The sequence below is a fragment of the Lynx rufus genome, unplaced genomic scaffold, assembly GCF_022079265.1.
Source record: "Lynx rufus isolate CCGP_SWC_20201006 ecotype Redwood Valley unplaced genomic scaffold, mLynRuf1.p SCAF_21, whole genome shotgun sequence".
Taxonomy (NCBI): domain Eukaryota; kingdom Metazoa; phylum Chordata; class Mammalia; order Carnivora; family Felidae; genus Lynx; species Lynx rufus.
In genome coordinates this window covers 22,573,864-22,585,879 of record NW_025814836.1, presented here as the reverse complement: position 1 = coordinate 22,585,879, position 12,016 = coordinate 22,573,864, and the positions used below count along the sequence as shown (strand labels likewise).

General features: G+C 45.0%; 1 protein-coding gene across 2 annotated transcripts in view; it reads right to left on the bottom strand.

Moving 5' to 3' along the window:
• WDR93 (WD repeat domain 93) overlaps positions 1-10,798 on the bottom strand; it is a 43,299-nt gene extending 32,501 nt beyond the window's left edge. For both annotated transcript variants that reach the window (XM_047086522.1, XM_047086523.1), the window contains exons 1-4: positions 10,496-10,798; positions 9,697-9,889; positions 8,016-8,080; positions 962-1,040 (exon numbers count right to left, since the gene is read on the bottom strand). In XM_047086522.1, coding sequence (XP_046942478.1) covers positions 962-1,040; positions 8,016-8,080; positions 9,697-9,889; positions 10,496-10,798 — 640 coding nt within the window. The remainder of the gene's footprint in view (positions 1-961; positions 1,041-8,015; positions 8,081-9,696; positions 9,890-10,495) is intronic.
• Between the last annotated feature and the right edge of the window lie 1,218 nt (positions 10,799-12,016).

Sequence of the window (12,016 nt, the reverse complement as noted above, 5' to 3'; positions counted from 1 at the left end):
TAAAAGCTTCCTTTGATGCATAAAACATGATGAAGTATACGCTTTCTTTCAAGCACTTCACATTTGAGGGGCCCGGGGCAAGAATATAAATAGAGGCCCAAAGTTAAAAATCAAGCAAACAGTCACTTGAATAAAATATGTCCTATCACCATAGTAATGATTACAACTGGTGGCCATCCTTTAAGGGGACCCAGGATACGTGCGTTGCCTCGTGTTTATCATTACTGTGGTGGTTTCAATATATGCCTCCAAATTCTTTGATCCTCCTACCTCAAAGAGGTAGAGAGGCTTAAATCCTCTGCCCCAGAGTGTGGTCCAGCTATAGTGACTTGCTTCTAACAGCGTATGGGAAGGGAAGTGTTTTATCAATGGAGGAATCTGGCAGACACCTGTTAGGCAGGTGATGTCCCTAGCACATACACCCTGATATACAGTGACGAGAGCACTTCACCCCTGTGGCATCTCTCCCAAATCCTTAACCCCAGTTGAATCCTGAGAAAAATATCAGGCAAATTGAAATTGAGAGACATAGTGCAAAATATCTAATCGGTATTCTTCAAAAAAGCGTCAAGGTCAAGAAAAACAAAGACCAAGAAATTGTCATAGATGGGAGTAGACTAAGAAGACACGATGAGTAAATATAATATGATATCCTGAACTGAGCCTTGGAACAGAACTATTAGTGGAAAAACTGGCGAAATCTGGGGGAAAAAAAAAACCTTTAGTTAATAGTATTGTACCAATGTCATTGCTTAATTTTGACAAATGGTCACATTAAATGTCGGTATTGGGGAAGCTGGGCGAAGGGTGCAGGGGAACTCTGTACCTATCTTTGTAGCTCTTCTGTAAATCTTTGCAACGTTTCTGTAAATTATTTCTAAATAAAACATTTGGAAAAAAGGTGGTCGTCTGGAAGAGACTACACATCTGAACCTTCTCAACCACCTTTCGTTAATCTTGCCTTGTAGGAGGAAGGCTGCGAAGTCCCCTCCGTGGGAGATCTCCGTCTTCAGACAGGTGGTTTGCTTGCTGGTATCGTCCTGGGAAGAAGAGAGGGGCGGAAAGAGGGAGCTCAGCCTGAGGACGGACGGGAGTGTGTTTCGGGGTCTCTTGGGGTTCATACCAGGAAACATGAGTCCTTTTAAAGCTCATGACACAAAAAAGATATCTCGATATGCTTCATACTTCCCATTTTTGTACAGGAGTTGGTCAAGATCATATGTAAAGAAGCAGAACTCGATTTTCTGCCTAAACGTTTTTGGACTTATTTCCTGGTTTTTTAAATACTCCAGATGGTTGTGGTGATCGCATACTATCTGTTCTCCTGGTCATATCTGCAAACTCTAAAGACATGTGCCAGCACTCAGTTATTCAAAATGAGATGAAGAAAGTTCTACTGAAAACTCTGGTCAGCCACTTGAAGAAAAGCTCCATCTGGACCTTAGCAGTGCCTCTGTCTGTTCCGGCTGCTATAACAAAATACCATAGACTGGATGGCTCACAAACGATGAACCTTTATCTCTCACAGTCCTGGAGGCTGGAAATCTAAGATTTCCAAGGACTTCAAGAACCTGGCCGATGCAGTGCCTGCTAAGGGCCCGTTTCCTGGTTCACAGATTTCCTGCCTGCCACCTTCCCGGTGTGTCCTTACATGGCAGAAGGGTTGAGGGAGCTCTCCTAGGCCTCATATAAGGGCACTAATCCCTTGCCCTTGTCCTTGATGAAGGCTCCGTCTTCATGACCTAAACACCTCCCAAAGGTCCCACCTCCCACTATCATCACAATGGGGATTAGGATTTCAACCCGGATTTTGTGGGGACACAAACATTCAGTCCATAGCAAGTAGAGACTGACTGTAACCCTAGTATGAAATCTACTCGAATTTCAGGCCAGGTGAGAGACTCCATGTTTATGGTTGTCTATGACTTGCTTTTTAATTTTCTTAATTGTATCTTTATAATAACAAAGACAATTAGTAGTAGTAGTAATATTTTAAGTTTATTTATTTTGAGAGAGAGAGGATGAGCAGGGGAGGGGCAGAGAGGGGACAGAGGATCCAAAGTGGGCTCTGTGCTGACAGCAGAGAGCCTGATGTGGGGCTCGAACTCACAAACCGTGAGATCATGATCTGAGCTGACGTTGGATGCTTAACTGACTGAGCCACTCGGGCGCCCCAAAGATAAGTATTATTATTTTTAAGGGCGTTATTCAGGCTCTGTGCTGACAGCTTGGAGCCTGGAGCCTGGAGCCTGCTTCAGATTCTGTGCCTCCCTCTCTCTCTCTGCCCCTGCCTTCGCTCTCTCTCTCAAAAATGAATAAACATTAAAAAAAAAAAAAAGAACTTTATTAACAGGTGCTTGCATTTTGTTGACTTTTTGAAAAAAATCAAGTTGTAATGTTTTATTGCAAATTAAAAATGAGGTGCTTAAAAATCTCAACTTGGCTAGATACAAAACAATTTTAAAACCATTAAAAAAGTATATTGAAAAAAAAAGGCTTTTTGAAAAACCCATTTGGTATTACCAAAAAGAGACATCTTCAGGTAAAAATAAAAATCAGGGGTACCTGGGTGGCTCAGTCGGTTGAGCATCTAACTCTTGATTTCTGCTTAGGTCATGATCTTGCATTTGATGAGATTGAGCCCCACATGGGGCTCTGCCCTGACAGTGCAGAACCTGCTAGGGATTCCCCCTTCCCCCCTCTCTCTGCCCCACTCCTGCTTCTGCACTCTGTCTCAAAATAAACAAACAAACAGGGGTGTCTGGGTGGCTCAGCTGGTTAAGCGTCCGGCTTCGGCTCAGGTCATGATCTCTGGATTTGTGAGTTAGAGCCCTGCGTCGGGCTCTGTGCTGACAGCTCGGAGCCTGGAGCCTGCTTCTGATTCTGTGTCTCCCTCTCTCTCTGTTCCTCCCCTATTCATTCTCTCTCTCTCTCTCTCTCTCTCTCTCTCTCTCAATAAACATTTAAATTTTTTTAAAATAAATAAACATTAAAAAAAAACAGATGCTGGCATAAATAGTGACACTAGTTCCAGTTGTCTGGTCAACAGTAGAAAAACAAGGTCTTCAGCTCCGATCTTTCGTTTGCCCCTTACTGCTGGGATTTCATAATCATTTCTATTTCCCCTGTCCCCCAATTCCCTCCCCTCCAGCAACCACCAATCAGTTTTCTGTATTTAAGAGTCTGTTTGTTTCTCTTTTTTCTTTGTTTGTTTTTGTTTCTTAAAATCCACATATGAGCAAAATCATATGGTGTTTGTCCTTCTCTAACTTATTTCACTTTGCATAATACTCTCTAGTTCCATCCATGTTGTTGCAAATGACAGGATTTCATTCTCTTTTTATGGCTGAGTAATATTCCATTGTGTGTGTGTGTGTGTGTGTGTGTGTATATATATATATATATATATATATATATATATATATATATACCACATCTTCTGTATCCATTCATCAGTCGATGGACACTTGGGTTGCTTCCATAATTTGTCTACTGTAAATAATGCTGCAGTAGACACAGAGAGGTACGTATATCTTTTTGAATTAGTGTTTTCATTTTCCTTGGTTAAATCCCCACTAGTACAATTGCTGGGTCATAGGGTAGTTCTATTTTTAATTTTCTGAGGAACCTCCATACTGTTTTCCAGAGTGGCTGCACCAGTTTGCATTCCCACCGACAGTGCACGAGGGTTCCTTTTTTTCCACGTCCTTGCCAATACTTGTTATTACTGTCTTTTTGAGTCTAGCCATTCTGAGAGGTACGAGGCAATATCTCATTGTGGTTTCGATTTGCATTTCCCTGATGATGAGTCATGTTGAGCATCTCTGCATGTGTCCATTGACCGTCTAGATGTCTTCTTTAGGGAAATGTCTGTTCATGTCTTCTGCCCAGTTTGTCATTGGATTATTTGGTTTGGGGTGTTGAGTTGTATCAGTCCGTTATTTTGGATCCAAACTCTTTGTCAGGTGTATCATTTGCAGATACCTTCTCCCATTCCCTAGGCTGCCTTGTCATTTTGTCGAAACATTCCTTCACCGTGCACCTCTTATCTTGGTGTAGTCCAGGTGGTTTATTTTTCCTGATCACGTCTTGTCAGAGGACTGAAGCGGGCGGTGGAACAGTTGGTAAGCCTGCATTTACTCAGCCCCGCCCTGCTCCGCCTTGGGAACCAGGAAGTCTCACCCGAATTCTTGGCTGCTTTTGTCCCTCTGCCATCTTATGGCTTAGGTTTTCTGGGCGTTTGCATTAGTAACAGAAGTTGCGGGGTTGAGGTGGCTGCTGACTTTGGCTCTCATCTTGATTTTCCCCCAATACAGATTCTCTCACTGGCGTACCTGGTTCTGCGCCCTGCTTGTCAACCCCCTCCATCCATTCTCCCTGCGCAGGAGGGTTGGTGTGGTATGGCGGGTCTCTGCCTGTACACAGGTAGGGACTGTTGCCTGCACCGGGCCCAATGCTGTGGGGCCTGACCTTCAGGGGCACCTTCTGACCCCTCATTCCTTCCCCCACTCTCACTAGGTGGGATCCTGCTGGTGATTGCATGGAGGTCTAGCCGTAGACGGGGACAGCATTCACAGTGGCTGTGTTCCCCTACAGATGTACTGTCTTGTGCTGAACTCCACCAGGGCCTTAACACCTGCTGCCTCACACACTTTCTCCTCCAACAGTACCAAACTTCACCGTCTCACCATCTCCTACACCGAAAGGACCCTTCCTGGGATTACTCTCTATGGCAATCTGCCGTCCAAATACATCCTCCTTGGTGTCTTTCCTGCTGATGAAACCCTGTCTGTTCTCCATATGGAGCCATCTGACTGTTCCCTAACCATCGTTGCCATGACCTCCTTGTCCCCGCCAGCAGGTGCCAGTGCTCCTTGCAACACGGCAGGTGGTGTGGGCAGGGGCCTCCGCCTCACTGCTCGGGATTGTGCTCATGCTGTCTGGGGCCAGCTGTGACAGCGGTGGCTCCTCCTGGGGTGTGAGGGTCACTGGGCTGGTGCCGGCAGTGGTGGGGGAGGGGGTCTGCTCAAGGCTCTCGGGGCTCCAGTTAGTTCCTGCTACAGAGTGAACTCTAATAACATCTTTTGATGAGGAGTTTTAATTCTTTTTAAACAGCTTTATTAGAAATATAATAACATATACTAACTACACGTTTCATGTTTATTTATTTTTGAGTGAGAGAGAAAGAGCAAGAGGTGGAGGGGCAGAGAGAGAGGGAGACACAGAATCCGCAGCGGGCTCCAGGCTCTGAGCCGTCAACACAGAGACCGACGCGGGGCTGTGAGATCATGAGGCTTAACCGACTGAGCCACCCAGACACCCCCCGAACTACATGTTGAAAGTGTACAATTTGACGTTTCGACATATGTATATCCCTTAAAACCATCACAAGACCGTGAACATATCCATCACCCCCAAAAGTTCCATCCTGCCCTTGGTAATCATTCCTTCCACCTTCCTCCCACCGCACCCCAGGCAAAAACTGATGCTCTCCGTCGCTACCTTAGTTTGCATTTTCTAGAAATTTATATAAATGGAATCATTCAGTATGTACTCTTTTTGTTTCTGATTTCTTTCACTCGGCGTAATTATTTTAAGATGCATCCACATCGCCATGTGCCTGAATATTAATAGTTCGTTCCATCGTGTGGGCATACCGCAATTGGCTTATCCACTCACGTGCTGATGGACTTTTGGGTGTTTCTGGGTTTTGGCTCTTACGCGTAGAGCTGCTTACAAACAGTCATGTGCATGTATCTATATGGAGACATGCTCTTATTTCTCCTGTGTAAATATCAAGGCGTGGAATGCCTGGATTGTATGGTAGGCGTACGTTTAACTTTTCAAAAAAAACTGCCAAAGGGACGCCTGAATGGCTCCGGCAGTACAGTGAGCATCCCTTGATCTCGGGGTTGTGAGTTTCAGCCCAGTGCTGGGCGTAGAGATTAAATTAATTAATTAGTTAAAAAAATAAAACCTACCACAACGATTGTACCGTTATACTTGACCACCAGCAGTGCACGAGAGTTCCAGCTGTTCTGTGTCTGTGTCCCTGTCAGCACTTGGTATGGTCGGTCTTTTTAATTTTAGCCAGGCTAATACATGCACAGTGGTAGGTCATCATGATCTTGACTTGCATTTCACCAATGACTAAGGATGTGGAGCATCTTACTCTCTTTCCAAATAGCTTCTTTGGTCAGCTGTCTTTTCTTTTCAAATCCTTTGCCCATTTTAAAAGCTGGGTCTTTTTAATCCTTCATTTTCGAGTTTGTGTTTTGAGAGTTCATCACGTGTTTGGGATTCAAGTCGTTTCTCAGGTCTGTGATTTACAATTATTTTCTCCCAGTCTATTGCTTGTCTTTTTATTCTTTTACCAGTGTCATCTACAGAAGAAGTTTTAAATTTAGATGAAGTACAACTTGTCAGTTTTTTCCTGTATGTTGTGCTTTTGATGTTGTAGCTAAAACCTTCTGGCCTAACCCCAGGTCACGAGACTTTCTCTTATGTTTTCTTCTAGAGGTTTTATGATTTTAGATTTTACATATAGACATATGACCCACTTCAAGTTAATTTTTGTGTTTGTTGTGAGAATAAGAAGTTTTTAACTTTGATGAAGTCCAATACCAATTTTTTCTTTTATATTCAGTGCTCTTCATGTCCTAAGAAATATTGTAGCAAATATATTTTCTTGTGTTTTCTTCAAGAAACCTTTACATTTAGACCTATAATCCATCTCAAATTAATTCTTTTTAAAATGTTTATGAGCGAGCGAGCCCGGGCGCACAAGTGGGGAAGGGGCAGAGAGAGAGAGAAGGAGACAGAGAATCAGAAGCGGGCTCCAGGCTCTGAGCTGTCAGTGCCGAGCCCGATGCGGGGCTTGAACCCATGAAACACAGATCATGACCAGAGTTGAAGTCAGACGCTCAACCAACTGAACCACCCAGGCACACCTCGAATTAATTCTTATATATGGTATAAAGTAGGGCTGAGGTTCATTTTCCCTCCCACTTTTTTTTTTGATGTTTATTTTTATTTTTGAGAGAGAGCGTGAGTGGGGAAGGGGCAGAGAGAAAGAGGCAGGGACAGAGGATCAAAAGCGAGCTCTGTGCTGACAGCAGCAAGCCTGATGCGGGGCTTGAACTCACAAACCATGAGATCATGACCTGAACCAAAGTCGGACGCTCAACCGATTGAGCCACCCAGGTGCCCCATCCCTCCCACGTATTATTCTAGCATTCCAGCATCATTTGTTGAAAATACTTTCTCTTCCCCACTGACTTCCTTTGATGCCCATCAATGGTATTCTTTATAAGACAATGGTATTTTTTATAAGGCAATTAAAAATTTTACGGTGGGTTCATTGAGTCACAAAACACTTTCTGAGAACCCACTGAATACAGGTAGTGTGCTAGGAGCAAGGGAGGCATGGGTGAATAGTGTCCCCTGCCCTCAAGAAGGTTATGTCCAAGAGAAGAAGTGGTCATACAAACAAATAGGATGGAGGGTGGAGAAAACACTGTGACAGAAAGTCGTGCCGTATGGGGGTAGACAGAGGAGGGAGAGACCGGGTCCTTGGGGCATAAGAGGGAAAGTATCTCAGAGGATATATTTGAGCTGGTCTTAAGGGAAATGTAAGGAAGGAGGGAGATTTAACAGGCACACATGGTAGGCAGGGAGGCAAGGAGAATACTCCCAGCAGAGGGAACAGGATGTGAAGCAGCCTGGAAAATTCAGGGACTTGTAAGTAGTTGTTGAATGTGTTGGTCTGGTGCTCAATCTGGACTGGAGTTCCTTAGTAAGCGTCTTCTCTGGACAACATGGCAAGTGAATCCAAGGCATCCAGCATGTGCCCTTGGATGGCGGGCATCTTTTAATCGGATCTCTTAGAGGAGGTGCTCTGTCCAGAGAGTCGCTATCTTTCTACTCTAGGACAGCTGTCGTCACCTCCATATTAAAAGTAAACTTCATCTGCTACAGCTCTTAGCCCAGCCACAGGGAACAGAACAGGAACTTACCACTTCATTGATGGCTTTGATTAGGAAAAGACCATCCTTACAAAAATAAAACAGTCTGGCGATACCTGAAATGGAAAAATCAGTGACAGACCATTGAGTCAGAGAAGAACTGGAATTTTATATCTGACTTTCTGAATTCTCATTGTGTGCTCATGGGTCCTTAGGCCTTCTCCTGGCCCCTCCACAGCCCCTGCTGATCTCAGTCTCCCTGCTTTCCTCCACCCCTCTCATGACGTGTTCAGGCTGTTCTCCCTCCTGGATCCTCCCTACCGACGCTGGCCCGTCCTCTTGTCCTGGAAGCCTCTGGAAAACACTCATAACTTGCCCCAATACCCATAATCCAGAAGGGCAAAGGCAAAGGGCCCACCCTGTAAGCAGGTCTAACTCAACCCACTAAACATCTGAGGGATATCTGCTCCGTGACCACAAATGTCCCAGGGACAGCCAAGGCACTCTCTTCCCTCAAGCGCGCTGCACTGAGGGTCACACGGACGTGAAAGCAAGTAGACATAATGCAGCATGATAGATGCGATCCCATCTTTAGGCCCCACTCCTCCTGAGTATCAACATTCCCCTTCCTGCTGCCCCAGGGCTGCGTGTGGTCAGCTCAGACCGCTGAGGCCTTATTCCCCTATGACTGATGTCAAGGAATGGCATCATCGTCCACCCCATTATCTAAGGCAGAGAGGAGGACCATTTTTCTCACCTCCCCACTCACATCCCTGCTTACCTACCCCATACGCATATTCCACTGCTGGCCGAGTTTTGCCATTATGTTTACCTTTTTGTTTTTTAAACTTTTTATTTTGAACTAATATTAGGCTTGTAGAAAAGTTGCAAAAATAGTTGAGTTCCCATATATCACTCACATCACTTCCCCCGTGATAACATCTTACATGAACACGGCACCATTTTTCTTTTCATTTTACCAGCCTGTGCCTTGGTTCAGAACTTCATAGTTTCTCTCTTCGATGAATGCAACACTTCTTCTTGGTTTCCCTCCCTGCCCTTTTTTTCTGTTTCTTTTTTTTTTTTAAGCAGCAAAAGATGGGTTTATTTGGGAATAGTAGAGAATTGCAACCCTGGACCAGCAAACTACTGCAAAACCGCATCTCTGCCTCTCATTTTGACTTTTCAGACTGCTACCATGGTGTCCTTCCTAAAATGCCAATCTGGTCAGGTCACTCTCCTGTAGAAACAGGGCCCTCCAAGACTCTCTATGGTTCCATATACAATAGTCTTCATGAAGGCCTGATTCATCCTCAAGCTGAGGGAAAAGAACCAATCCCTGGTTTCTATGAGCAGCAAGACTTCTGAGTACCCAAAGGGTGGGGACTCTGGGTCCACGTTGGCTGGTTCAAATCCTGCCTGTACCCCTTACCTTCTATGTTACCTCAAGTGAGTTATTTAACCTCAGTGCCTCAGATGCCTCTTCTGAAAAACAGGGATAATAAATTGTACTTATTTCCTAGGGCTGTTGTGAGGGTTAAATGGGCCAACCTATGTATAATGTTAGAATAGTGCTTGGCACATCATCCTGTTCTGTAGACGTTAGTTAATGCTACGTGGTCAGGGAGAATTCTCCATGTCTGGCCTCACCCATACCTGGAAGGGAGATTTAGTTGAACGGTCTATAGACACTTATAAATTAGGCTAAAAAACAAATAAAAAGAACGAGTACCCGTTTCATCCACAGGAGCAATAAGTATTTCACTCCCCAAATCTGCAGCCCAGATGGAAGTGACATCAACCTTAAGTTTCTCCCAAATATACAGTCGTTTAGCATCGTACAGATTATAGATGGAGAACCCTTTGGCTCCTCCAATGAACACATAGTCTTGGGAAACAGCCATACAATTTGGCATTTTGTTGAGCTGGGAAAACAAAAACAAAGAAAAAAGGAATGCTTTTCAGCTGCCCCCATCTGCAAAAATATGAGCTGACTTTTCAGAGAGGCATGTGGGTCCTTCCTGGATATAGTATCACCCCAAATAGAGCTCATCTAAATATCTTGCCCAAGCATCAAGACAGTCATAGCATTCTACTTTTAGGGGAAAGGAGCCAGAGAAAACAAGTACACATTCACAACACTGACCCTGACCACGAGCCCTCTGAGGAGTGGACAAGTGGTCCCATTCCCTGTACTTTTTTCATCTAGAACACTGCGGAAAGAGCTATAGCTGAGGCACTGGCAGATTCTCAACCATCAAGCAAGAGGGTGATTAATATATTCAGAAGTATTTTTAAATAACAACAGAATATAAAAGACTTTCTGTATAGTCTTCAACTAACCAGAATACCCATTTCTCCGGGGCAATTACGAGACCCATTTTAATCAACGACAGCATGCTTATAATCTTTCAGAAATGCCCCTGTCTTATCGAATGAAGGATCCTTGGAGGAATTCCTTCCCCGGATCAGGCATTTTCATTTATTAGTACTCAGCTGGGAAACAGGGACTCCTGGTCGCGGCTCCATACCTTGCTTTCTACAAGCGGAAGGTAGATGGTGGGCTGGACCCGGCTGTGCTCCGCTTCCCTCAGCGCATCCCTCTTCATGATCACTTCCCAAGCCTGGTCAAACAGAAGGTTCACCATCTTGTTGATCATTCGGTAAGGCTGGGGCAGGGATTCCAGCTCCTGTTCTGAATCTTTGAAGGCAAAATCCTTTTCATCGTCCTGAGGCCAGTCCTGCTCTGTTGGGGACGGCACCTCCAGCAGCACCTTTCGTACAAAGCTGGAGAACCTCATCTTACGGACTTGACTTCCTCCGGGGGATGACATCACAGAAGCTGGCCCTGGAAACTTCTATGAAACTCTGAAAAGCTGATAAAGGAAGCAAGCGAAGGTACTTTGAGAAACAGGGCAAGTTACCAGAAGACAGCACGTCATGCCTTCTAGCACAAAAACAGGCCCATGGGGACTGTTTATTCTAGAGACCGGCACTTTCCTTATTTACCACAGGGCCCTTCATATTAGTATGGATATCATGTCAGTATGGATATATGCTTTTCATATTAGTAAGGAGAGCAGCAGAAACAGGTATTGACAAGTCGCATCTTCCAGGCTAGCCCAAGATGATGCATGTGCACTATGGTGCAGGGAGAGGAATTAGGTATTCTTGTTGCCCTTCTCCTTCTGCTAAGAGAGCGTTCATCTCAGTCCCAACTAGAAGCCAGCCTACCCCCTACGTTCTCCTGCTTCTTCCATCTCCGCAAACGGCTGTGCCCAGGCCAGCTGGGTAGCGAGCCACGTCTGCTCTCCTTCGTTTCCTTCACCTCCGACCAGATGCTGTTAAGCACTTCTAATCCTTGCTGTCTCATTTGCTCCTTTCTCTCTAAGCCCACAGCTACCAACCAGGAGTTCTGTAGGCACAGTGCCCAGGGCCTGTGAGATTTTTCTAGGGGCTACAGAAATGTTGAGACTTGAAAATTGACTAAAAGGAAACAAAACCCCCACAAAATCAAAACTGTTCATCATTCACAAAAATATTGCAACTTTCTGGCTCCAGCCTGCATGTGGGCATCATGTTTCTGTACTTTATAAGACTCAAACCTGTACAAATTATAAAAAAGCCTTTCAAATATTATAGTTAAATAAAGGCATTTAATGTGGCACATGGGGTCTGTTTTAAGATGAATAACATGTAGCAGAGTGGGGTCCTGCACTGTCAGCACTGGGGGCCGTGCAAGTCTTGTAAAAACCCACGGCCGTTGGGGCGCCTGGGTGGCGCAATCGGTTAAGCGTCCGATTTCAGCCAGGTCACGATCTCGCGGTCCGTGAGTTCGAGCCCCGCGTCGGGCTCTGGGCTGATGGCTCAGAGCCTGGAGCCTGTTTCCGATTCTGTGTCTCCCTCTCTCTCTGCCCCTCCCCCGTTCATGCTCTGTCTCTCTCTGTCCCAAAAATAAATAAAAACGTTGAAAAAAAAATTAAAAACAAAAAAAAACAAAAAAACCCAAAAAACCCACGGCCGTCATCTTTCCTCACCTGCTAGGGTACACC